Here is a 24,864-nt window from a genome sequence, read left to right on the forward strand (position 1 = left end):
GGATATAGATTGTTATCCTGATTGCATCAGCCCCACCAAGCGGTGACATCACCGAGCCATCAGCCTGCAACTCTGACAGTCTTCTAAGATACAACATCCTCTAACCCTGCCATCTTCAAGCTCACTTTCTATCTCAACACTCGCAGTCTATGTTTCGTAATTTGGCAACTATGGCAAAGTCTCATCATGTCGCGGTGCCCTCGGAGGTGCTCTTCAAAAAGGCCCGCAAGATCGTCCCTCCAATGCTGGAGAAATTCCACAAGGGTACGCGATCTCCGCTGCGCCCTTGCATTTCGAGTCTTCGAATCTGGAGTATGCTAACAGGTGGTCTACAGGACAACAAGGCCGTGTTGCTGTTATAGGAGGCTCTCTGGAGTATGTCTCATTCCCCTGGATCAGGCACGAATCGAACTGAACCCACTAGCTACACAGGTGCACCATACTTCTCTGCGATGGCGTCAGCTAGGCTAGGTAAATTAAGCTTACTCTTATCCTGACCTTCGTTCTGCTGCTGACTGCACCTAGGATGTGATATGGTATGACTGTATCATTGAATATATCAGGAGCATACTAATTCTCACGACAGAGCCATGTTATCTGCGAAAGCTCCGCTGCGACTGTAAGCCACTGTCTACGTATGCCCTTGGCTTGACAACCCATTGACCATTCTAGGTCATCAAATCATACTCCCCTAACCTAATGGTGCACCCAATTCTACCAAGCAGCAACTCAGTCGAAGATCCAAACTCCATCGACGCACGTTCCCTTGCAGCTCCGATCCTGGACATGCTCGGCAGGCTCCACGCGCTTGTCATCGGACCAGGTTTGGGTCGTGATGGAGTTACACTGAAGGTAGTCGTTGAAGTAATGAAAGAGGCTCGCTCTCGCTCAATACCATTTGTTCTTGATGCCGACGGGCTGCTCTTGGTCTCGGAGAATCCGGATCTAGTGAAGGGATACAAGGAATGCATCCTGACTCCCAATGTGAACGAGTTTAGCCGCCTCGCTAAGGCGCTCGGTATTGAGGTCCCTAGTCTAGCGGAGATCTCGTCGGGCGACAATGCAAAGGACAAGACTAGCAAGGAAGCAGAGGCCTGCGAGAAGCTCTCAACAGCCCTTGGGGGTGTCACCGTCGTGCAAAAAGGGCCGCACGATGTGATCTCGAACGGAGTTACGAGCATAGTGCAAGGTGCTGAAGGAGGGTTGAAGCGCAGTGGTGGACAGGGCGACACTTTGACCGGATCCTTGGGAACACTGCTGGCCTGGAGAGCAGCGTACCACGATGAACTATGGAATTCGGGTGAAGAAGCCAACTCAAAGGAGGCGCAGTCCAAGGAGGATGTTCAAGCCGAGCTAGAATCTGAAAAGAGAATGTCTCCCGCCACCACATTGCTTCTTGCTGCCTGGGCTGGAAGTGCAATCACGAGAGAATGCTCCCGTCGGGCTTTCAAGGCTAAGGGGAGGAGCATGCAGGCGAGTGACCTCACTGATGAAGTGCAGGAGAGTTTCTTAACCCTGATTGGGGAGCCTGAAGGATCCAGGATGCATCTTTAGGGTGAGATATAGGTCTGAGAAGGCCGACTATAATCTGACACATATCAATAATAACTCACTTGGTGGGAGTCATCCTCGTATACCGTCTATTTGCGGCCTTCTACGGATCATAGACCCCAAATAAGAGTCTCGTATCTCCACCTTTCCACGCCTTGACTTCAGAGCCCCCGCCGATCACCCTAGGCAAACAAGCGTAGAATAGATTGATGTCTCTAGGGCAGCCAATACCATTCTCCGACACCTTCTGGAAACCGTCTCAAAGAATTCTCCATTGACCACAGACTCTCGACACCAAGACCTTGTCATTTGCTAAGTTCCAAATTCTCTTCCAGCTCCATTCCCTATCAGTGATCACCACCCTGCTTCTCCCATAACTTTCAAGCTACCATGCCTCACCTCCGCCAGCTCCTTCTGTTCGCATTCAGAGCAGAGAATGGCTAGTAAGTAGGCATCCTGGATTGGAGGTCAGACTACACTTAGCAGCGGCAGGCTACTACTTCCAGAGTAGGGAGATACGTACAACCCTCCACCATCCATGGGACAACAAGAATCGATCAACTATCCCACGTTCTATGCTCGTTTTGCCAGACAGGATACATCTATTTCCGTCTCCTCGGCAGGAAAGTACAAAATAAAGAATCACATCCCCCATCCTCTTGTCCTACGTTGGGCAGATCTCGTATTCAAATCAGCCCTGCCATACAGTCCCCGGCTCAGCCGCTCACAGCATGTTTCCTGGAGCGCAATCACCAGCGCACCGGCTCGGAGAGAGAGACATGTCTCAGATGCTGTGACCCTCTTCGCTGCTGTCCTGCATCTCGTGATACGATCTATGGTTTGTTCGTGATTGAGATGCTGGACTCTAAGGGCTCCAACATAGTGAGAAAAGGTTAGATGTATACATCCCACCACCTATCGCATTTGCTCACCCTTCAACAGATACATATGTAGCATGAACCCAGAAATAGCTCGAGTTGGGGTATAAAAGAGCCCTCAATCCCCAAGAATCCTATTCATCACCATCATCATCCTCTTCAACCAAAACCCACTCTCTACTACCATCACAAACCACCAACATAGTTCAACATTCTAAATCATCCATCATGAAGTCCCTCACCCTCCTCACCACCGTTCTTGCAACCCTCACTCTTACAGCCGCAAAACCAACCCCTCCCCCCAAATGCGGCACCTGCAATCCCCTCTCAGGCGTAAATGGCTGCTCAATCACAACCTCGTGCATAAACACAGGCACACGCTTCCACTGCGCCTGCCGAGCGGGGTACAAAGCCTCGAAGAACAACAACGACGTCACCAAGCAGTTCCGGCTGCCGATGAAGGACTACGAGTTCTTGGTGTTTACTCCGGAGTATACGGAGTGTAACACGCTTTGTGATAATCCTTATGGCATGAGTGGGAGCTTGTGTCGGGAGGTGCCGAAGTATGATCAGTGTGTTGTCTAGGGCTAATTCAGTTTCGGGGCTGTGGGTGCGAAATTGGTTAGGGGCATGGGGGCTTGCTGGGGAATTCGGTATATATAACTGCCTATGTCTGAAATGTGTGATGTGGATTTTGGGATTATATATATGTACTTACTCTCCTTAATCTCCGAACTGTCTTAAGGTTGTTGTTTTAACTATCCCACTCAGATATTTTTCGCCTGGACGAATCCAAGATCCCTTCTACTGTCTTGAAAGGCGTGTCATCTAGTGGCCTAGATAGAAGACATCATCAATCAAGCTTGAATGGATAGTAGGCAACGCCATAAGTTCTATTACTATATGCTTCTGGACCTGCGCTTCGATAGTAAATCATTCAAGACAACGACGATATATCCCCAATCACTTAATCAAGTAGAAAAATTGGCCTAGTGTACACCTTAACACCATCAACCCGTCTCATGCACAACTCTTTAAACTCATCAGATATAACCAACGCAGAGTTAAGACATTACTGAAGTGGAAATTACATGTCCATGTCATCGTCGGCGTTGACGAAGACAAGACGTGTTCCATTGCCAATGACTTGCCAGACCTGAAAATGATTGTTAGCTGATTATGAGAGATATCGGCAGAGGCGATAGAACTTACATAGGAGTTTTCGTACTCGGCAATGGCCATGTTGAGTTGGTCCTCAGTGAAGCCCTTGGCTAGAACACGCTCGCGGATTCTCCTCATGCTGAGCTCGCCATCTTCACCATCACCAACGGCAGCGGCACCGCTTTCGCGTAATCCTCGAATGAGATTATAGATCTTGGAAGTCGGCGTCTGGTCGAGACTCGATTGGCCGTCGTTGGAGAGAGACGCTCTGCTGACCTCGATCAAGCGGAGAGCCTCGTCAACATCTTCGGTGACAACTTCTTCACTGAACCGAAGTCGTGCGAGGGCCTGGGAGATACGGACGATACCGAGCAATGTACGAGGGGTAACGTGGGAGAACTGCTTCTTGTTCGCTTCGTCGCGCTTTTGGCGCTTCCTCATCTGCACATAGGCGCCGACCATGTAGTCTGAGACCCTGGATGGAACAACAGGGCGGAATGTTCGGGCCTTTGCAATGTACTGACGGACTTCATGAGGTGTGAACACGACGCCTGCGTCTTCGTTCTCGGGGTGCTTGTTATGCATGTGAACGTAGGCAACGTGGCTGGCGAGCTCCTCGTCTGACTCTCGAGAAGGAGTGTCGAGAATAAGGAACATTACGTCGAAACGTGAGAGCAGAGCAGCGGGCAGGTTGATGTTCTCGACAGGGGATAGTCGTGGGTTGTACCGGCCATAGAGCGGGTTAGCGGCGGCGAGGATTGAGGTACGGGCGTTCAGAGTAGTGGTGATTCCGGCCTTGGAAATGGAAATGGTCTGCTGTTCCATCACTTCGTGGATGGCCGTTCGGTCTCCGTCTTCCATCTTGTCGAATTCATCAATACAGCAAATACCGTTATCTGCGAGCACTAGAGCACCTCCCTCAAGGATCATCTCATCCGTAACAGGATCACGCATAACAGCGGCAGTAAGACCGACACCGCTGCTACCACGACCTGTTGTGTATACACCTCTCGGTGCGACCTTTGTGATATACTTCAACAACTGAGATTTGGCAACACCAGGATCACCCATCAAGCAAATGTTGATGTCACCACGGATGTGCATACCGTCGCCCATTTCCTTCGTAACACCGCCGATGAGGAGCAGAAGCAGGGCTTTCTTAACATCCAAGTGGCCGTAGATTTCAGGGGCGATTGATCGTGCGAGATATTCGTACATGTTACCCGACTTTTGATGCTGTTCAATCTTGCGTAGAGCTCGGCTGTCCATGGCCATATCGTTGTAAGACTTCTTGTGGTGGGTGATATGTTGGGCTTCGAGGTACGTATCTGTGAGAAGTCCGGCGCGAATCTGCCTGAAACCGGTGTAGGGTGTTGGGAGGAATATACCGGCAATATCAACCAGATCACCAGGGTTGAGCTGTCGTGTAAGAGTGCCAGAGCAGTTAACGGTCATGGTTCGTGGGATGTGGCCCACAGGTACTTGATCCGCCATCTCTTGAATTTTGACCTCTTGGAAAGGAATAAACTTCGACGCTCTGGTAGAGAGGAAAAGCTGGCCTTTGGTGTTGTTGTTCTTGCAGTCGTCTGAGACACACTCGGTCATGGGAAGGAATTGCTTCGAAGTGACAGGCTGGAACACCTCGTTTCCACAACGGTCGCAAGTGTAAGCATTAATCTGAACAGCTGGCTTGACATCCGATACTCGAGTGGTAATGCCACGGACTGTGATAAGGCTGCCGAGATGCTCAGCGCGCACATTTCGCACTGCAAGCGCCTTGGAAGCACGTTCACTGCTGGACCCAGAAGGCGTAAGGGGCTTGAAGTTAAGGACGTAGCGACGGGTTAGTTCGGGAGGGAACATGGAAGGAGCCATTACGGCATCGTTGTCGGCTTCTGCAGCCAAGGCCATGGCTTCGTTGCGCTTTTCTCGTTGTGACATGATCACATCAAGGACATCATCTTTGAACCTGCTCGACTCAGCTAACGCGCAGATGAGCTGATGGGAATTTCTACATACGTAATCTCTTTAGTCTCCTTTGGCATGATAGCGTCCACCGCTTGTGAGACGACCTCAATATAGCGCTTGGTATTTTGTTGTACAGATTGGACAAGCTTCAAATCGACTTCTTCAGGTAGCGACCTCTCATACTGGAGAAAGGTGAATTTAGACACATATCGACAGATCAGATCGGGGCAGAAGCGCTTACAGTGATCAAATCATCGAGCTCAATCAGAACATCAGAGCGCTCGCGGTCAGCGACATCCTGAAGCATCTGCATGTATTTGAGCTTTTGTTCCTTGTTCCGGCGGCGGGTTCCACTAGTCGGCGCAGCGCCCTCGTCGGCATCGTCCATAAAATCGTATTCATCGCTTGTGCCATCTTCAATGTGTAGGTCTTCAATAGCTTCCGTTGCAGCTGAAGCGTCGGTGGACTCGAAGCTCTTGAAATGCTTGAGGAAATCTTTGAAGGCATCTAGCTGCCCGTTGTAGTCAACCGGGGCAGGATATTGATTCAAAGCCATGATGAAGCGACCGCGACAAGAACAGCTGGTTCAATTGGGGGTGCGGAGGCTCAACAATTGGAGGGGCTTTGTGGATGGGGGGAGTTGGTGGTCGACAGAGACTGGGCGCCAGACAGTTTTCAGAAGCACGGGAGGTTTCCAGCCTCAGGCCCAAAACACGTCGCGTCGCGAAAAGACGCGTCTCTCATTCCAGAGTTTATGCCTGAAAGTTCAGGCTAGAGAAGCGCAGCACGTGGAGCGGAGCGGAACAAGTCTCGGTCCGACGGCCACTGAGGCGTAACTCGGCTCGGCGAGCAGTTGATTTGCGGAGTCCGGGGTTGAAGCCGGCCCTCTATCTCCCGCTGCCTCTTCCTCCTCGTGCTATCCGCTCAGCTCTTTCTTCTCGCATTGTCTTCTGGCTCTGTATAATTTGCGCCGACGTTGGCCGGCTCGACCTCGCTTGTGTGCGCCCTAGAATGGCTCCCCGAAAGCCCTCCACCACGGCTGAAGTCGCCTTGGTCTCTTTAAAGAACTGCCTTGTGAACCTGCCGCCATCGCTGGTCTCTCTGCTAGTCAATGCCAACACAGTGAGCTCCTACTCACCCCCCAACCCTGAATATCGTACTGGCAAGTCTCTAACTCCCACCAGACCGCACAAAATGTGATCGTCGAGTTACAGTACCGCCCGGCTGCCGGCCGAGCCAGCAATGGCGCCCCTACCCCGCGATCATGTTACCTGGGATGGACAGGAATGCCGAGCAAACGAAGACTAGCCCCCGTCGTGGGGAGAGATGGAATCAACAATTCGTCTTCTACGCGTGAACAGGATGCTTCCACAGTGGAGTTGGATACCACATTCGGCCGGGTCCTCGGATTGACTGAGGGACAACGGGTAAGCGTTTGTTGACAGAAATGGGCGCGCAGAAAGGTCTAATGAGATCTAGGTCGGTATATTCATACATCTCGACCCCCCGGTGGCACATACAATCAACATTGAGCCTTTGACACCTGAAGATTGGGAGAGTATGTAGCCGTTCCCTGCTTGCCAATGGGCCAGTCGCTGACTGATCTAGTTATCGAGCTTCATGCGACGTTTCTAGAGCTTAATCTGCTGTCACAAATCCGTGCCCTACCTAATCCTACCTATACATCATCGCAAGCCGACCACATGCATCCGCTAGCATTACACTTATCTCCAACATCCACAGCCAATATTGTGATAACGTCGCTAACCCCTTCCCCATCCAATACATCCCCATTCGCGAAGATTGCCCCCGATGCGGAAGTTATTGTCGCCCCGAAGACTCGTCCAAAAGCGAATACCCGGGTATCTCGTGGGGATAACCGGAGCGCTACGGGCAGCAGTAAGAGGAGTGTTGGCGGAAGAAGCACTGGAGGTAGTACAGCGCGCGGTAAAACCAACAAATTCGAAACGAGCAGAGGTGCGCTTTACTTCAGGGGACTTGACCGCCAATGGTTGGATCAGTACTTTGATGAAGGGTTGGAAGAGGATCATAACGGGGGGTTGCGTATCTGGCTTGACCCTGATGTGCTTGCGACGAATGAACTCCGGGGCGCCGACTGGGCTTGTGTCACGATCATTCAACCTTCTGGTCTGAAATCACCACCTGATCCTTCTCAACAGATAAATCAAGCCGAGCAAGAGAAGAGTGATGCTGGCACGCCGACGACGAAACTCGTGGCCAAATTGCTTCCTTGGGTTGATGCCCCTGACCTTGAGCATGTCGCCCTATCTTCGGTTCTTTGCTCAGCGATATGCGCCGAGGGCATGGTAGGAGGTGTTGTTCGGGTTGAGGCCGCGCCACCACCGCTACAACGTTCTGTTACAAAGTCGCTAAAAGTCTACCCCTTCCTGACCGATGCGACTAAACGGAAAGATGGCCTCAAATTTGGGGCCGACACAATCGCCGCAAAGGATGCATTAGCCGAGCGTATAAAGGTCTTATATGGCACTACCGGCCCAGGCAAAGGACTGCTGACAGGGCCGCTAACTGACGGAATGATTCTACCCAAATGCGATAACCAAGGGACAGTATCTGCGTTTGATGGGGCTATCGTCCGCTTCGACCCGCATTTGAAGAGTAGTTCCGATACTTCAAAGCCGGCGTTTGGATGGCTGTTGGGGTCCGAGGCCAAACTTGCCCTTGAAATTCAAGCCGAAATACCAAAACCTACCGAGCACGGCGCTTTGAGCCTGCCACTGGAGGACCCCATCTCCTCTACTGTTCCGCCCATGGTTGGAATTGATAAGGTTATTTCACAAGCCTTAGACAACCTCAACAAATCCTGCTCGGTCTTGGTGACCGGTGGTCTCGGCTCCGGAAAGACTGCTTTGGGCCATCTTCTTGCGCATCGTTTGCGAAAGGACTCCCTTTTTAATGTCAAATACTTTTCGTGTCGGAAGCTTGTGACTGATGAGACCCGAATATCTAACATCAAGGAGACGTTGAATCGTTTATTTATGTCAGCTGCATGGTGCGCTCGTCTTGGCGGGCAATCAGCTGTCATCCTGGACGATCTTGATAAGCTGTGCCCGGTGGAAACCGAGCTGCAAGTCGGAGGAGACAACGGGCGAAGCCGCCAGAATAGTGAAGTCATCTGCACTTTGGTCCGCGAATACTGCTCTATGAACTCAGGGGTTGTGCTTCTTGCTACAGCGCAGTCAAAGGAGTCGCTGAACAATGTCGTTGTTGGCGGGCACGTTGTCCGGGAGATCGTTCATCTGAGGGCTCCAGATAAAGAGGGACGGCGCAAAGTTCTCGAATACCTGACAAGTCAAGATCGGGGAGCGACAAGTGCTACTACAGAAGCAGGACCAGCTACCAACGGCCACACAAGGGCAATCAGTAATTCGACGAACGATTCCTGGCTAGACCCTTCCAATCCAGGCAGTCGGCCAAGTTCATCTGGCGGCGATGGGTTCATCCTCGGTCGAGATGTTGATTTTCTCGATTTGGCAGGGAAGACGGACGGGTATATGCCCGGGGATTTGGTGTTGCTGGTCGCCCGTGCGCGCAATGAGGCCCTCATTCGGTCTGTCAGCGAGTCCCTAGATGGCTCAAAGGCAGTCACCCTTGGATCAGCAGATTTTGACAGTGCGATCAAGGGCTTTACCCCAGCTTCTCTGCGCAATGTAACCCTTACTTCGTCGACTACAACATTTTCCGCCATTGGTGGTCTGCATGAGACCAGAAAGATGCTACTGGAAACCTTGCAATATCCTACAAAGTACGCACCCATCTTCGCACAGTGTCCACTTCGGCTACGGTCCGGCCTACTTCTCTACGGATTCCCGGGCTGTGGTAAAACATTACTAGCCAGCGCAGTAGCCGGCGAATGTGGTCTGAACTTCATCAGCGTGAAAGGCCCGGAAATCCTCAACAAGTATATCGGAGCCAGTGAAAAGAGTGTTCGAGACCTCTTCGAACGAGCCCAAGCAGCCCGCCCATGCATCCTCTTCTTCGACGAATTTGACAGTATTGCGCCCAAACGTGGCCACGACTCCACCGGCGTCACGGATCGAGTAGTCAACCAGCTCTTAACTCAAATGGATGGCGCGGAAGGTCTCTCGGGCGTCTACGTTCTTGCTGCCACATCACGGCCTGACCTAATCGACCCTGCCCTCCTCCGTCCCGGCCGTTTAGACAAGTCTCTTCTCTGCGACATGCCCAACCACACAGATCGAGCCGATATCATCCAAGCAGTTAGCAAGAAACTCGCAATGAGCGAGGAGGTCGTCTCGCGACTTGACGAGGTCGCCGCACGCACCGAGGGGTTCTCTGGCGCTGACTTACAAGCAGTCGTCTACAATGCGCATCTCGAGGCGGTACATGACGCACTAGGCGATCGCACCGGCGACAAGCCACCCACGAAAACTGCTGCAAAAACCAGCACACCGAGCACGAGCAGCCGCTCGTTTATTCAGTTCTTGTACTCCGATTTGGAGCAACGCGCCGGAACGGTTGCGATGCCGGCACCGGCGGTTGTGGCGTCGAAATTGGATGCGTTGAAGAATGCGCGCCGGCGACAGCGGCAGCTTGAGCAGGGCGGGTCTGGATTTTCACCTACGAATGCCTCGACGAATGCCAATGAGCCGGCCTCGGATGAAACCCGAGAAGAAATTATTGTGCGGTGGGAGCATATGGAGCGGTCGTTGAATACGACGCGGAGTTCGCTCAGTGACACTGAGCGAAGACGGTTACTGGCAATCTACAGTGAGTTCGTCGAAGGACGAAATGGGGAAATGCCGAACGGGGAAGGAGGGAGAGAAGTTGGAGGGCGAACGAGTTTGATGTAGAATCAGTACTCTAGAAATAGATGATGACAGCATTGTGTATATTACCCTACATATGTTATAAGACACCGCATGGCCTTTACGGGATAAGATCGTCACAGTAAGCAAGATATATGATTTATTCACTAAGGGCCAGCACTTGACTTCGGAGAATATCTAGTTGCCCGTGAGTGGTGGCAGGGAAACCGTCTTGTGGGTGAGGCATCTACTGTTCTTGACAGGGCTCTCCTGAACATTTCAGCGCGCCAATCCATCACTGGTGCTGAGGTTATTGTATTATTGTAACTTTATCCATGATATTGCGTGGGAAACCCTGAAATGTCATGGCCTCATTTTCAGGGAATCTGGAACTCGCGATCAGCAAGGTATATATTCCCAATCTTTAGAATGTGTTTCACTGGAGCTCCTGCCCCAACTTACTATTTCAAATGCGGTCATACTGTCAATGACCCCGAAGAGCCGACTCCTCAGTGCGACTCAAAGGTAAGCTTGAATTCTTTCCGCTGTATTATACAGCTGCTGAGGACCTGTCTTCTCACAGCCTCAACCCAAACTCCCTTACACTGAGCCCCCTCCAGCTGACGCGAAGCCTCCCATCCCTCAGTCCCGCCAAACAGCTCAATATCCACCTCAGACTATCAAGCCTGGGGATCCTACCAGTCAACCCGACGATATTCAACATTATTGCTCTACGACTTAAGCTTGCAGGATTTGGCCAGTCCATCTTGTCACCACTTGATTCTGATACCACCTCCGCAAGCGCAAATGATCTAAATGTTCGGATTGAGATACTACACCTTGGTTGGATCTTCTCAGGCTTATCTCTTGGCCCCTAGCTTCTTGCAGGGCCAGAGTGCGGTTGTCTGCGAACGTCCGCCCAGGGACTGGACCTTGCCTACGTCCCCGGCCGTGATTCTGCCGTCTTGCGGGGCCGCACGCTCACAGCCCTGTGGCGGGACGAAGATTAGCTAGAGTACCGCGAGAAAGGCTGTGCTTGCTCTCTAGGCTTTCGTTGGATGGATATGTCTGGATTGTGCTCTTGAAGCGAGAGTCCTCTAAGAGACCGAGGTCTTTATGGAGATGACCTCCGTTAACCAAGTGACTCTGGTGTGAGCACCGCACCAGAGCAGGACGATGGCATGATACTACCTAGACTAGTTGAATGAGGGTATACCAAGGATACTTCATGACCCACGAAGAATTATCTGCTTGCAGCTGTACCTTAGCCCAGCCTCCATCATGCCCTCCAGCATGGCAAGAACCAACGAGTGAGAGTAACCGCGTTAGGCTCGGATCAATCCCTTTGTGGTAGTAAGTCCATGATCTTCCCGAGATCCGGCTATGTACCCTCACAACCAGCAAGTATCAGGACACTCACTGACTGCGCACAAAGGTAGGGGCTTGATTCGCCGTCACCTCTCCACTTGCTGCTCCCCGGCTGTTGCTGCTGCCAAGCTAGACGATACCTATGCTGGCTGTATGCATCTCCATGTCATGCAGAATCATACCGTCTCGACGATGTCAACCTGCATGAATTAGCCGTTTCTGTAGAGGTAGAACATGATGTCAAGGCTACCTCCGTCCGCTTCACTCAGTAGACACCCACCCAACCCAGCCTTCACCTTGTATCTTTCTCTTCGTCACTCGTTCTATATCCCCTGTAGAAGTTCTCCTAGCGCAAGGTGACTCGACTTTTTCCTGCACTGCACAGAGATCCCTCTCCATCTTCACATTGTGCCCTTCTTCTTCACCAACAATCCCCTTGGCCTCTTCTATAAAGACCCCTCTTCATCCCCCCGATTTCTCCTTCCACAAACATTCCTTTTCCACCTCGCGCTACCTATCTTGGAGCTCCATCTCTTATGTTCGTAAGCCCCTCGAACCCCAAGGATCTAAGAAAAGCTTGGCTGGTCGACGACGACAACCACCTCTGCGTAGTCGACATAGACATGCAAGATCGAGTCGGCGACCTCCAAAAACTCGATGTGCCCGGTTTGCTTCTTGTTTTATACAAGGAGCGATACGCTTGACCAAGTCATACGGGTCATACGGGTCATACGGGTCATAAGGTAACGACATTCCCTTGAGCCAACTCGGCCACTCGTTCGACTGGAAATCAGGTGTTTCCTGGGCTTCAGAGAAACCAATTTGAGAGCTACAAGAAACAACTGTCAGCTTCGTAAGGACCAAAACCCGGAAATCAAGGAGGAACACTCGCGAGATCAAGCCCTAGGTCAAGATTGAAGAACAAGAAAGAAAGCAGGTGGGTCTCCGGGCTTGGAAAGCTTTACCACGTTACTTGCTCTAGTTTCCCAGTAACAGTCGTTCAACCTCGTTGGTTATGAACAGCTTGACCGAAGCCGTGTTCCGAATTTGGTCTGTTCCTGGACCCTTGACGGGCCCGTGAGTTCCAGGCCTGAGGCGATCTGGATCCGGACGAGTTCGAATTTCCTGCTTATTTCGACAAAGCAGCCAACGTGGAACCAAGTTCTGAAAATTCAGAATCAGAGGACTCGGATTCTGGCGACGACATGACAAGAGCGGGAACCACCCCGAAGAGGGTTGTCGCCCTCAAGCGTGAGGACGACCCAAAAGCCCCCAAGATATACGGAAACGCGCCGATTACGATTTGCAGCCTATAAGAAACGACACTCGAAGCCAGTGGACACAGCATATGGGAGCAAAGAGGAACGCGGTACGGAACGGGATATCAAGGTTGAAACGGATACTGAGTTGGAAGCTATCGACAAGAATAAACCATCGAGCCAAGAACTAGAAGCGAACGACGCTGATTAGAGCGACATGTGAAGAGCAGGGAACACCCCGAAGAGGGTTGTTGCTGTCAGAAAGGAAGATAATCCTAACGCCGAAAAGATCTACGGAAACGCGCCCACTGTCGCCTTTCTAGAAATCCTCAAGAGTGATAAAATGCAACACATGATGTCACGGCCGGAAGATATACGGGGGCCGCCCCCCCCCCAAAGCCATCCGGCATACCCAATGTGCGCAACCGGTTGTGAAATTGGGGATCACGCTCGATTTTGACAGCGCAGAAACCAACCAGATTACGGTCAATGAGGGGACTAAGAAGTCTCCCGACGTCGAGTTGATACTGGCATTCCAGCCGGTATTCAGTCAGCCGGCGAGGTCTGGTATTGGGTACGATATGGTTCCAGAACGGTGGGAAAAGACGACATGAGACTCCACGAGCAGTTTCTGGACGAAATGGAGGAACCGGGTGAGCTCAAGATACTGGAAGCAATCAAAAAGGCGAACGATGGATGTCTCAAGGCGTTGCAGTTAGAAGATTGGTCAGAAATGGTAATCTGCAGGTTTTGGCATATATCCCGTGGACTGCGAGAGGATGCAAGTCCGGAATTTGCAGACTCCGAGGTATGTTCTTGGAACAATGGCAGAAGACAAGAATTTGCATTGCGGCATCATCATCCTGGAGCACCGCGTCCGCTATGACTCGCGATCGTGCGGCCTTCTCTGCTGATTGAGATAGGCGAGAGTGATTGAGGAGCTTTGAATGCTCTTCAACGGGAACAGTACGATGGGTACTCTCAAGTCCTGCCAACATGGAATGCGTTTTCCAAAGATGACTGGGTAATCCACGGAGAAACACAAGCCGTCCTGCTTTGATGGAATATGCCATCGGCTTCCACGGTCGACACAAAGGCAGCCATATTTGGAGGGAGGAGACCGAAGAAGACATCATACCACTGAAAAAGTGCCGTCGGAAGACCTGAAGATGGGCTGTGTCAAGAGCGCGAGAGATTTTTCAGATAAGTGGTCCATCTCATCTCGGCATAACACTAACCGGTTCATCGTGGTTCTGCAAGATGCATGAGGATGCTTGAGGTATATGCATGGAGAGCAGGTCGGGTTGCTGGACACATTGAACGGACTTTTTGAGAAGAATGTTGAGGCAGAGATCTTGCGGAATCCATTGACGACATTGACGAATTGGAATTTGTCAAGGATGCCAGCTTAAAGAAGAGGGTAACCAAGAAGAACGGCAATGCCTCGGATTACAGACACCCAGACAAAACAAATATTACCTTACGTATGTGCGCGGAATTGGTGCCAACTACCTAGATTCTATGATTATCTATTATGTACATACACATACGTAGTTACCATCAGCGTGCATTGCATCAAAGCTTAGCCCTTGGGGCATCCGTTTCCGCTTGAGCTTGCTTCTTGAGTAATCTCCGTAGGATCTTTCCCGAAGCGCTCTTAGGGATCTCATCGACAAACCGCACGCCACCGCGCAGGCGCTTGTGGTGCGCGACCTTCGCCTCGAGCCATCTCGCAATATTCGCCGCCTCTTCTTGCGCCGATGCCCCTGAGCTCTTGCTTTTTGCGCTTCGCACAACGTAAGCGACAGGAACCTCGGTGCCGTGCTCGGCGCTTTCGATACCAATGACCGCGACGTCGTCAATGGAACTATTATCGACAAGGATACCCTCAAGCTCCGCTGGCGCGACTTGGAATCCCTTGTACTTGATGAGTTCCTTGACGCGGTCTGTGATATAAAAGTTGCCTTTAGGGTCTTGGTAACCGACATCGCCAGTGCGGAACCACCCGTCAGGAGAGATCGAATCTGCCGTAGCAGCTGGGTTGTTATGGTAGCCTAGGAAGACGTTCGGACCCCGCAAGTAGAGCTCACCAATTTCACCCGTGGGCACCTCGCGGGGTTCTGAGCCGTCTTCAGGCATAGTCATGTATTTAGCTTCCATGTTGGGAAGAAGCTTACCGACGGAGCCGACACTCTCGCGCCATTCACTCCACGGTTGCGTGTGTGTTGTTGGGCTAGTCTCACTCAAGCCATATCCTTGCTTGATGCCAACCTGGAGACGTTTGTGGACGGCTTCGACAAGTTCCTGGGTGAGCGGCGCGGCCCCAGAGTTCATCATCCGCAAGCTTCTGAGATTATATTTCTCAATGATAGGATGCTTGCCCAAGAGAAGAACGACTGGAGGAACTACATAACTAAATGTGATTCCGTAGTTCTGGACGTGCTGGCACCACTTTTCAAGGTCAAACTTAGCCATGACCACAAGTTCATATCCCTGGTAGAGAGTTTGATGAACGAGACACGTCAAACCTTGTGTCGTTAGTCAAAATCTTTCCGCCAGCGGCAAGATACATACCGTATATGTGGAAAAAGGGAAGAAATGCCAGTATGCGATCGCCTTTACCATCTTTGCCGCCATTCCACTTGAGATTGCCCGATTCACCTGCAGCCAGCTGAAGACTGTTGGCAATAATATTACGATGGCTAAGCATGACGCCCTTGGGGACGCCAGTCGTGCCGGACGAGTACACCAGGAACGAGAGATCCTTCTCCGGGTTGATCTTGCTGCGGCGATAGCGCGTGGCGCCGGAAATGTTTCGAACCGAAGTGAAGTGCTTAGCCCTGGCCGCAGGATCGCGCTGATCTCCGATCAAGATGATGTGGTCCTCAGGAATGCCGACCTGCTCTGCAGCAGCTCGTGCAACAGGAAGGACGGGCAACTGGGTGACAACTGCCTTCGCGCCTGAGTCTCTCAGCTGAAACGCCAGTTCGTCCACAGTATAAGCCGGGTTCGAGGGGGAGACGACTCCCCCAGCCCATAGTGTGCCATACATGATGACCGGGGTGTCAATGCTGTTGGGAGTGTATAAAGCAAGAACATCGCCTTTTCGCCAGTCGTAAACGGACTTCAGGCCTTGACCGAAGGCAATCGCTGCCTGTTTAACATCTTGAAAGGTATACGATCGCTGGGTGTCGGCGTCCGTGTAGATAACTGCTGTTAATTTAGCCGTGGTTCAGTAGCATAGCAAAGACATTCAGAAGACTTGCCTTTGTCATCTGGAAACGGCTTATCCTTGCGCTCGAGGAGAAACGCCCAGAGGTCAAGATTATTGGGTATTTCGATTGGGGGATATTGTGACGAGACTGGCATCGTGAGGCACAAGTGGAGATAAGACGCGGATTGAGGCTTGGAGAAATGCGGGGGAGAGCAGGGATACAAGAAAGCTAGGGGGTAGCAACACGGGAGGGCTGAGAGAACTGAGGAGGAATTAGGCTCTTCGGACAAGTTTGTGTTAGAGGATAGGAGGATAGGATAGGATAGAAGTGTGAGAAAAAGAGAAAGAGAAAGCGACCGGTTGTAGTGATGATAGGTAGCCAACAGTCGTCGGCCCTCGGCACTGGGGCTGACTGGACCCCAGATTTCCCCATCCGAAAGGCGCATCTTTGTCATCGACGATCTCCTGTCAAAACTGCATGTCTCGGATCATCAACACGCTTGGCATTCAGATAGAGAGGCATCGAATTGCATTTAGAGATCATCTTTCGCCTTGAGTTAGTATGGCCATATCAACTTCAGGGCAGGAATTCAAGAATTGCCGGCAATCCGGCACTCAGCAGATCCCCCGCCGCTCGGCATATCTACCCCATGACTGGTTGATGGGGCTCGACCCAAAGTGAGTTTTGTCTTTGCCACGCCGAATTGCATGGTTTAATTGGGGTGTCTCTTACTTGGGCCCATGGTGCCCGTAGATGTCTTGTATTATACAGAGTATTCGTTATCTGTATCTTCAGGTATTGATATACCAATGTGCATCTAGATGTGCGATGGTCGTTATCAGGCCTACAGCTCTTTATTTGTCGATGCGCCTCTAAAAGGAATATGCGATGAGTGTCCGGTCCACGTCAATGAACATGCTCAGTGCCACCCAGTACCTAGTACCTACTAGGCTTAGTATATGGAATTCATTATTTCGTACCTACTTAGATAGAGGTCATTATATCTTCTTTATTCCAATCCGAACCGCCTGATGGCTTCCTCCACATCCTCACCCTCTATAGCATCAATACCTTCTCTAACAACCCTATCGACCGCAGCATCAATATCCTCCTGGCCCTCCAGCAGATCCAGCCACCCCTTCGCCCCTTCTTTCGCCAACAACGCATCCGCAACTCTCGCCACGTCCTCCCTAGTAACCTTACCCTCAGACCTTGTCTTTCCCAGGGTCACCTTTCCCCCCGCCTTATCATCCGTCAATAGCCCAGGGCGGAGAACAATCGCGTCGAGAGGCTTTGCCTTTCCAGCGGCGACTTGTTTCGCGCGCACAGCCGCATGAGCTGTGAGAAACTCGTCGGCCTCGAGCTTTGCTTTCGCGTAGGCGGGGAGAACGTTGTCGAAGACGTTACGGCTGTGGGACCAATCCTCATCGTTGAACCAAGTTGGTTTGTTGCGTCGCGATCCGATCCACGAGACGAGAAGGAATTTGCTGACACGGGGGTGCGCAAATGAGGCCGAGATGAAGTGTTTTGCGGCCTCGGAGTCGATTGCGTGCGTGCGTTCGGGACCGCCTTTTCCGCCAGCACCTAGTTTCCACTGTAATTAGAATGGAGTTGCCATTGTAGATGGTTTACTACAGGGAGATAGAAGGAGGGAAAAGAGTGAAGGAGGGCTAACCAGCACACCAAACGATGTAGTCAGGATTTGCCTCCTCAAGTACCTTGGCGGCATCGTTCTCGGTTTTGACCTCATCTAGACTGGAGATAAGTACGTTAAGTTTGCCGCCCTTTCCAGGATTTTTGGCCTCGATCTCAGATTTGTGGTCTTTGTTGCGGATCACGCTGGTGAGTGTCCAGCCGCGAGAGAGAAGAAGCGGAGTGAGGTGGAGAGCGACCTTTCCATGGCCGCCGAGTAAGAGAATCTGAACTGCCATTTTGATTGCGAGACCGGTTGAGCTGTTCAAGCTGAGTTCATTGATTAGTGCTGTTAGGGAGTAAGGTTCTTGTAGGGAGTAGAAGTAGGAGACATGATGCAGAGCCCTGTGTAACTGCAGGTTGCGTGATGCGGGGTGTTGAAGACGATTATTAGTAATACAACGTCATCGATATGATTCAAGACTTGGGTTTCTTTTGAGAGAATCGAGATCTTTGTCGGACACAGAGGTCAGCCCTGAGCCCTGCCGAATTGCGGGGACCTCGATCTCAGTGACCTAGTAGACTCAGTCTGATTGTTGATGTTTCGAGCTCGCTCAGCTTGGGCATTGAAAGTCCGGTCAATATTGAATCATCAAAATGACGTTGTGGAACTGGACCCCGAAAAAAGACCAGCGGTTCTTCAGCCTTCTAGCGGCAGTTCAGAGGAACCTTGATGCCACCGTCGATTCAAGATCCATCTAATTTAAACGGTGAGGAGCAGCCTCGACAAGGCGTTGTTAGTTGGAGCGGCAGTTGATGAGATGAAACGCCCGTTAAGACTCGAGACTGGAAGCCGGAAGCCTAAAGTAAGAGGGACACGCCGCACAAAGCATTGGACAGAGTGTTTAGGTCAGAGAATACGAGTCCTAGATGAAAAGGATTGTTCGCCCCCACTTTCTCTGTTTGGGGTCCGATACAGATCGAATCTTGCAGACCGGGCAGTGCTGATCAAGATGTGAACGACGGAGCTATGCGCCTGTGATCCTGACGCTATCTTAGTCCGTCCTTCAATTCAGCATTCATCTTGTTTCTCTGTCCATGTCCATGGTGATACCATCTGGGTCTCAGTTTCTCATCTCAAGTCCACTATCAGTATCGGCTATTCACTACTGTATTCAGGCCCCAGGTCGTGGCGCGGGCGCAATGGCACTAGGCCCAATTTGGGCTAGTCAGGGGTTCCGGGCCTGGCTACGCGAGCGGCGAAGGTGAAGTTTGAACCCATAATAGCCACGCGCCCCAAAGTCAAGGCTCCAGCCCAACGGCTGTCAAGGAAAGCATTCAGATCTATCATCTAATTAACTTTTCCTTTAGAAATCAATCTCACTCAGGATCTTGGTCACAAGTCAAGTTAGGGTTGCCCTCAGCAGGGCCAAGGTCTCGGAGAAAATCTCTGCCACCAGAAATCCTGTTCCTGGATGGAAATCCTGTCCCTGATCCTTCCGGGGGACTTGTAGCATTCTAAGCCATGCAATAGCCACGACCGAGTGCCGAAAACCCGGGTTCCACGGAGTACAGTGTTCTCTGTGCGACGATTCGATCATTTCGATGTGCTGCAGCTTGAGACCGAACCTGGTGCCAATTGTATGTGAGCTAAAGCTGAAGCTGAAGTCAGCTAAGTAGCTAGCGGCGTGACGAATTGCAGCAGCGAACGCCGAAATAACTGCTCAGTTGTGAGGGGTGAAATAATGGTGAAACGCTGGGGTGATGGGAATCGAAGACAGGTCACAATACTAATAGTGCAATATTACTCACATCGGCTAGGCTGACTATTTGGTGAGTGGTCGGCACTAAGTATGAAGCCCTGAAATTGCATCCATCAATAATGGTTCCACCTTGGGCAGGAAAACAAGAACTGGAACTGTGAGCAGTAACAAGATTTAGCACTGATGTCTTAATGATGATATCATGACTTACTTGGTTCTGGCGTACTTACACTGTGTCCTCTAGAAGCCTCTAAGCTTGTCCGCTATACTATTTTTTACTCTCCGGCCCTGAGATTTTATTCCCTCGCCTTGAGTCGACTTTGAGGTCTCCGAAGTTGATGCAATATAAAGAAGCTTATTGGCCGGGAACGGGTTCTGTGGGGCCGGTATGCAAGGGGAAACGCGCCCATGGGTCAACCATTCTTAATCCATTTCAATAATACCTTCGACTCAGAGTCAGTACTGTACTAGGAACCAAAGCCCTGTGACCTCGATACCTTCGTGATAAGGGCAGCGAGACGAATTGGTTTCGGATCATCAGAGTACACCTTCTGTGTGGGCTGTGGATGCTTAGAAAGTGGGTGCAATTGCATTCTTTCCCACACAAATTACCTGGGTGGACAGTGGACACGGAGTTAAAAGAGCGACGATCGATGCCCCGTGAACCAGAAAATAGCCAGAAAAACAGCCCGCGCGAGAGAGTCTAGAGCCTGGATTTTTGTGAGTAGAAGCAAAAGATTATTATTACCGGAGGCACATCAGATTTGTTTTGAATTTGAAAGGATCCCCCAACTTTCACTCTTCATCCTTAGCCTGTCCTTGTCCTTCATTCCTCTCCTTCTCTCTTCCAACGACCTCAACTTTTGTCTCTCCTTCAACCAGCCAGCCCTGCCTGTCATTCCTTTGCACCCGGATCAGATATTCCGCCATTTACGACCATCAGCACCGTCGCTCTAGCCACACGCAACATTCTTGCTCCGTCTCAGCTACCAACCCCCCTCATCAATTCGTCTAGTCTGGCTGCTTTATTATCCAATAAATCGTCCAAAGCTCAACTTCGGCTCCGGAATCGACGAGGGTTGTTTGCTATCTTTTTCTATGTACTTTGTCGTCGTCCCACTCGTTGAACCCATCTGCACAACAGATCGACTACGGCCACGGACCAGCTCCGCAAGTCTGCTTCAGGGCATGATTTGATACTATCATTTGTCATTGACATCTCCTTTTCATTTATATCACCATTTTCGCCACCATTCGTGTGTTGCTCCCCTTCGCTTCGATCCGCGCTCAGTAGGTGCCCCTATGTCGCGTCCCGCAGCACCGCATGAGCGTTTGTTCTGACTTATTAAGACTGGCTTGAGCATCTCGTGGATCTCACCCCCTATACAAAAATTCCCTGGTGGAATATTCGCCGTCCATCACAATGAATCGTTTTCGCAAGTCCAAGAAGGAGTCGAAGAAGGCCAAGGAGGTCAAGGAGGAAGTGCCGTCGCTCCCCGATAGCCCAGCAACTTCGTTCGGCGCCATCTTGAAAAAAAACTTTACCAAGGAAGCCGAGCCGAAAGCCGAACTCGACCTTGACCTTTCCTCCGCGTTACCATCAACAGATGATTTCCGTACTAGCCTGCTCATGCCTAAGCTCTCAGCTCGATTTAGCATGCTCCGAGAACAGGACGACCCTGAATCGCTGATCGGAAAAGCCAGCGATGACAGCGTTCTATTTCCCAGACGCGCCTCGCGATTGAACCTCTTCGGACACAATCCCTCCCTTCTTACCGACATCGACGAAGTGTCGGATGGTCGGCCGTCATTTAATCTCGGACGGGGCTCGTACGCGTCAGGAAGCGATGGGTATACCGGTGATGATGACTCACAACACGGTAGTATAATGAGCAGGGGTCGTCGAACGGAAGGAAACAACCTGTTTGGAGGGCGCCAGAAGGTGTATAAGATCGCGTCCTCTGGGTCTGGTCGCAGTGGTGGTCGCGCGGTTTACGAACATGACATTCATCAGACAGTCTTTCGACCGAAGCCTAGTGAAGCGGAAAAGTACGAGCAACCGATCTACTCTCCACATGAATCCGAAGATGCACTATCAAGTGTGTCATCGACGCATCGCACCACCTATTCCTCGACTGCTTCCGGCCCCATTGCCAATGGTCGCATGTCGACTGCGGCGACGTCCATTGACGACCAGCCATTGGCGACATCTCCTGCCCAAACACACTATAGCAGCGCGGAGTCTGTCGTTTCAAAACCTCCAGGTCCGATGGCTTCGGAGCGAGGCTCGGTCAGAACGCGTCGCCTTTACGGCCAAGGGTTGGAGCAGTCTGTTCATAACCAGCAGGCGTCCGCTCTGCATCGGCTGGAGAGCCTGAGTCGCCAGCGCGCAGGTACCCCAGAGATACCTTCTCTCAACCGCAACTATTCTCGGAGCGCAGTCAATCTGCGCGACAGACTGCAGAAGCTGGCTATTGCTGAACCATCGCCTGTTGCCTCTCGTCCGACCAGCCCTCCGCTCTCTGCCACCTCACCGACACGGCTTCCAATAGACTCTGAGCTGAAGCCTCCCAGTTTCGGCCAGCCCCCGCTAAGCCCTCCTGTTAGCGAGAACGAGGAAGTTGCTCCTCTGATGGCTGCTCTGCAACCTGAAGACCGGGGAAAGGCCACTGCTATGGGTATGTTTAACAAGCCACGCACAGCTTACGACGAGAACCAGTTCTCGCGTCGCCAGCTGCAGATGTTCAAAGGAAGAAATACCCCGCCTCTACAACAGCAATCTCCCGCACCTGCACCTCCTCAGGATACTGCGACGCGCTCACGAGGTTTCTCAAATGCTAGCCACCGCTCGCGATCGGGATCTGCCGCGTCTTCTCACTACAGCGAGGCACAGCGCCCTGGTAGTCGGTCTGCGGCTGCTAGTGTAAACGCTTCCCCTGCCAGGCCGGGGTACGTTGGCACATTCTTCGACAACTCGAGCCCAAGCGAGACAGAAGATGAAGGATATGGACTACTTTCACGAGATGACTACTCCATCCACAATGACCACCCGGCCTTCCGATCCAACACGCCATCTAAGCCTTCCACGCCCACTGGGGAGGATAACCATAACACGCTCCCTGAAGTCCGCTATTCCGATCTTGGTGATCTTAAGCCGATTGCCGAGCACACTGAGAGCGCTCCAGAGCCGGTTAGCATTCCAGAGAAACCTGACTCACCGACCATCCCTGCGGGACTCGGCCTTAGTGGGCTTGTGCGCGCACATCTCCGACAAGATAGTGACAAATCTTCCATTATGCCACCACCTTCTCCCCGGTTCCCTAAATCAACAGAGCAAGGTTCTTTTGGGGAGTCTTCGGAACAGCCTCGTTCTGACCTGCTATCTCGACCTCCTACCGTCAACCCACCACCAATTCCCGCATGGCAAGCTGACCTTGTCCACGGACACCGGCGCGAGGGAAGCACGGAAACTCAGAAAGAACGAGAAGAGTTTGCTATTGAGCTTGCCGAGCGGCGACGAAGGGTTCAAGAAAAGCTGCGTGATTTTGCCGAAAATGAAAGCCGCGCAGCTAGCCCAGTTTCTGGCCGTCAAACCCCTGATATCGGGCCTAAGCCTGGAAACGCATTTGCTCTTCTAAAGAACAAGTCTGCTAAACATAATCTCTTCAACCGCACTGAGCCTCGTGGTATGAAAGGCTTTCCTTTCGGAGGCAACTCGTCGACCCCGGCTCTGGTCACAGATGACCCTTGGGGAGAGGATGAGCGGATGCCTTTCCCTCATATTGGGAAACACGGTAATTCTAGCTCTCCGCATGTAGGAGAACGGTCCATGCGCTCTAGAATCACTAGCTTCGGCCGCCGAAGCCATGATGATTCTCGAGAGTCTAGCCGCAGCCGCGGAGCGTCTCCTCACTCGAGTTTCCGGTCACATCGGGATCGCTCGAGCTCGGATGCTTCTGGTCGTTCCAAGAGCCGTTCCCGCCGCGAGCGAGAAGACCTTGGCACATTGGAGGAGGACGACACTGCCTCTGACCACAGCTTCGGATCTCGAAACGGACGACGTGGTGTGGTCTCTGTATCCTCATCTACCCGCCCCTCCGTCGAGGCTCAAGACCGTCCTGTGTTTGATAGGGCCTCTTCATCAGCATCTGGCAGATACCGCCCAGAGAGCCGGTCTGCAACACCAGTCCACGACCGTCCATTCCATGCGCCCGTAGCCACCAACTCACCACTGATCGGTGTTGCCCCCCGCCCATCTCCTGCCGCACCGCCGTTCTCGGCTAACGCTACACCACCTCTCCACGATATCAATGGTGATGCCTCCGCACCTCCCACCCTCCCACCAAATGCGCAAGCTCTACCGCAGCGTGCTGCAGGACACAACGCCCTCCAGAAACGCCTTGTTGACAAATCACTGATCTCCGAACCCACCTTCATCTCCTGCACCTCCAATGTTCCCACCGTCGGACTTCCCCCGGGTGCCAGCCTCAGCAACGGCATGGAGACCCCTCCTCTACCTCCCATGAATCCCCGACGCCGCCGCCAAACAACCACCCAAACCATCATCGGAGCATTCAAGGGCGACAAGCATGATTCTACCATTCCTCTACCCCCTACCAACGGAGAGCTCCTCCCAGAGCAGAGCACCTTTGAGGATGAGACCGAGAAGCGTTCGCGGCCTCGAAACCGCCTGCGAAAGATTTCAAGCGAAGGTGGCGATCTCCATTCTATCCGTTCGCGCCAGACCATGTCGGCTAGCGCGTCGCCGGCACCTTCAGCTTATCAGCCCAGAGTGCCCGTTCCCATGGACGGGGGCATGTTTTGATTGATTCTGAACGTTCATTTGGCATATCTTCTTCCGCTTCATTTTGTTTGATGTAACTTGTAACTAAGATACCTGGTCTGTTTTGGGTCGATGAGAGATACCACTGTTGTTTTGAGCGGAGAGTTAGCTAGTCTATTCTGTTTGAGTCGTGATAATAGACTAATACTCTATTTATATTTGTTTACTCTTGTGCTGTGATCTTTCCTGAGCTTGTGGACTATGAACAAAGTTAGGAGATTGGTTTTATCACGTGTATCTAAAGCCCTATACAAAGATAATGCATGAGAAGCTTCAGAAACATGTGTTCCAGAGTATGTATAGAAATAAAGTATCAATAATCCCTGAGAGTTAGCTTAAGGGTAAGCTCAGGATAATTCATGCTGGATGCACACCTTAATAGAGCCCAAAATTAGATAGAAAAGGTAAACAGCCCAGC

At 51.7% G+C, this 24,864-nt stretch overlaps 8 protein-coding genes across 8 annotated transcripts; 4 read left to right on the top strand and 4 right to left on the bottom strand.

Moving 5' to 3' along the window:
* The first annotated feature begins 49 nt into the window (after positions 1 to 49).
* On the top strand, positions 50 to 1,672 carry BJY04DRAFT_190852 (ATP-dependent (S)-NAD(P)H-hydrate dehydratase). The gene is made up of 6 exons (XM_073711559.1): positions 50 to 264; positions 336 to 375; positions 425 to 471; positions 526 to 536; positions 587 to 619; positions 673 to 1,672. The coding sequence occupies exons 1-6, from the start codon at positions 150 to 152 to the stop codon at positions 1,552 to 1,554; spliced, it is 1,128 nt and encodes a 375-aa protein (XP_073570622.1). The 5' UTR covers positions 50 to 149; the 3' UTR covers positions 1,555 to 1,672.
* Positions 1,673 to 2,602: 930 nt separating this feature from the next.
* BJY04DRAFT_190855 (putative adhesin) lies at positions 2,603 to 3,118 on the top strand. Its single transcript, XM_073711560.1, has one exon. The coding sequence runs from the start codon at positions 2,658 to 2,660 to the stop codon at positions 3,012 to 3,014; it is 357 nt and encodes a 118-aa protein (XP_073570623.1). The 5' UTR covers positions 2,603 to 2,657; the 3' UTR covers positions 3,015 to 3,118.
* A 79-nt stretch (positions 3,119 to 3,197) lies between these two features.
* Positions 3,198 to 6,187, bottom strand: BJY04DRAFT_190857 (DNA replication licensing factor MCM7). Its single transcript, XM_073711561.1, has 4 exons — positions 5,800 to 6,187; positions 5,610 to 5,740; positions 3,642 to 5,559; positions 3,198 to 3,585 (listed from the first exon to the last, which is right to left on the bottom strand). Exons 1-4 carry the CDS (start codon positions 6,112 to 6,114, stop codon positions 3,517 to 3,519), a joined length of 2,433 nt encoding a protein of 810 aa, XP_073570624.1. The 5' UTR covers positions 6,115 to 6,187; the 3' UTR covers positions 3,198 to 3,516.
* Positions 6,188 to 6,461: 274 nt separating this feature from the next.
* On the top strand, positions 6,462 to 10,486 carry pex1 (AAA family ATPase peroxin 1). Its single transcript, XM_073711562.1, has 4 exons — positions 6,462 to 6,680; positions 6,743 to 6,985; positions 7,038 to 7,116; positions 7,167 to 10,486. Exons 1-4 carry the CDS (start codon positions 6,570 to 6,572, stop codon positions 10,409 to 10,411), a joined length of 3,678 nt encoding a protein of 1,225 aa, XP_073570625.1. The 5' UTR covers positions 6,462 to 6,569; the 3' UTR covers positions 10,412 to 10,486.
* Positions 10,487 to 13,420: 2,934 nt separating this feature from the next.
* Positions 13,421 to 14,232, bottom strand: BJY04DRAFT_71024 (uncharacterized protein). The gene has a single exon (XM_073720912.1). It carries the CDS (start codon positions 14,127 to 14,129, stop codon positions 13,695 to 13,697), a length of 435 nt encoding a protein of 144 aa, XP_073570626.1. The 5' UTR covers positions 14,130 to 14,232; the 3' UTR covers positions 13,421 to 13,694.
* Positions 14,233 to 14,568: 336 nt separating this feature from the next.
* On the bottom strand, positions 14,569 to 16,362 carry BJY04DRAFT_218965 (acyl--CoA ligase; the record flags this gene model as incomplete). Its single annotated transcript, XM_073716442.1, has 3 exons — positions 14,569 to 15,521; positions 15,568 to 16,203; positions 16,245 to 16,362. The coding sequence occupies 3 exons, from the start codon at positions 16,360 to 16,362 to the stop codon at positions 14,569 to 14,571; spliced, it is 1,707 nt and encodes a 568-aa protein (XP_073570627.1).
* Positions 16,363 to 17,217: 855 nt separating this feature from the next.
* BJY04DRAFT_218966 (uncharacterized protein) lies at positions 17,218 to 18,139 on the bottom strand (the record flags this gene model as incomplete). Its single annotated transcript, XM_073716443.1, has 2 exons — positions 17,218 to 17,792; positions 17,884 to 18,139. 2 exons carry the CDS (start codon positions 18,137 to 18,139, stop codon positions 17,218 to 17,220), a joined length of 831 nt encoding a protein of 276 aa, XP_073570628.1.
* Positions 18,140 to 21,026: 2,887 nt separating this feature from the next.
* Positions 21,027 to 24,690, top strand: BJY04DRAFT_228176 (uncharacterized protein; the record flags this gene model as incomplete). Its single annotated transcript, XM_073718784.1, has 5 exons — positions 21,027 to 21,219; positions 21,250 to 21,454; positions 21,488 to 21,501; positions 21,535 to 21,582; positions 21,622 to 24,690. 5 exons carry the CDS (start codon positions 21,027 to 21,029, stop codon positions 24,426 to 24,428), a joined length of 3,267 nt encoding a protein of 1,088 aa, XP_073570629.1. The 3' UTR covers positions 24,429 to 24,690.
* Between the last annotated feature and the right edge of the window lie 174 nt (positions 24,691 to 24,864).

Source organism: Aspergillus karnatakaensis (assembly GCF_047715665.1).
Source record: "Aspergillus karnatakaensis strain CBS 102800 unplaced genomic scaffold BJY04scaffold_28, whole genome shotgun sequence".
In the NCBI taxonomy this organism is placed as follows: Eukaryota; Fungi; Ascomycota; class Eurotiomycetes; order Eurotiales; family Aspergillaceae; genus Aspergillus; species Aspergillus karnatakaensis.

Bases quoted from the DNA above. Each gene is read 5' to 3' on its own strand.
- BJY04DRAFT_190852 (XM_073711559.1), top strand. From the start codon at position 150: ATGTTTCGTAATTTGGCAACTATGGCAAAGTCTCATCATGTCGCGGTG. The intron at 376-424 runs GTATGTCTCATT...TGAACCCACTAG, and splicing joins GTTATAGGAGGCTCTCTGGA to CTACACAGGTGCACCATACT. The intron at 620-672 runs GTAAGCCACTGT...TGACCATTCTAG, and splicing joins GCGAAAGCTCCGCTGCGACT to GTCATCAAATCATACTCCCC.
- BJY04DRAFT_190855 (XM_073711560.1), top strand. From the start codon at position 2,658: ATGAAGTCCCTCACCCTCCTCACCACCGTTCTTGCAACCCTCACTCTT.
- BJY04DRAFT_190857 (XM_073711561.1), bottom strand. From the start codon at position 6,114: ATGGCTTTGAATCAATATCCTGCCCCGGTTGACTACAACGGGCAGCTA. The intron at 5,741-5,799 runs GTAAGCGCTTCT...ACCTTTCTCCAG, and splicing joins AGCTCGATGATTTGATCACT to TATGAGAGGTCGCTACCTGA. The intron at 5,560-5,609 runs GTATGTAGAAAT...TGAGTCGAGCAG, and splicing joins AAGGAGACTAAAGAGATTAC to GTTCAAAGATGATGTCCTTG.
- pex1 (XM_073711562.1), top strand. From the start codon at position 6,570: ATGGCTCCCCGAAAGCCCTCCACCACGGCTGAAGTCGCCTTGGTCTCT. The intron at 6,681-6,742 runs GTGAGCTCCTAC...AACTCCCACCAG, and splicing joins TGCTAGTCAATGCCAACACA to ACCGCACAAAATGTGATCGT. The intron at 7,117-7,166 runs GTATGTAGCCGT...TGACTGATCTAG, and splicing joins GACACCTGAAGATTGGGAGA to TTATCGAGCTTCATGCGACG.
- BJY04DRAFT_71024 (XM_073720912.1), bottom strand. From the start codon at position 14,129: ATGATGTCTTCTTCGGTCTCCTCCCTCCAAATATGGCTGCCTTTGTGT.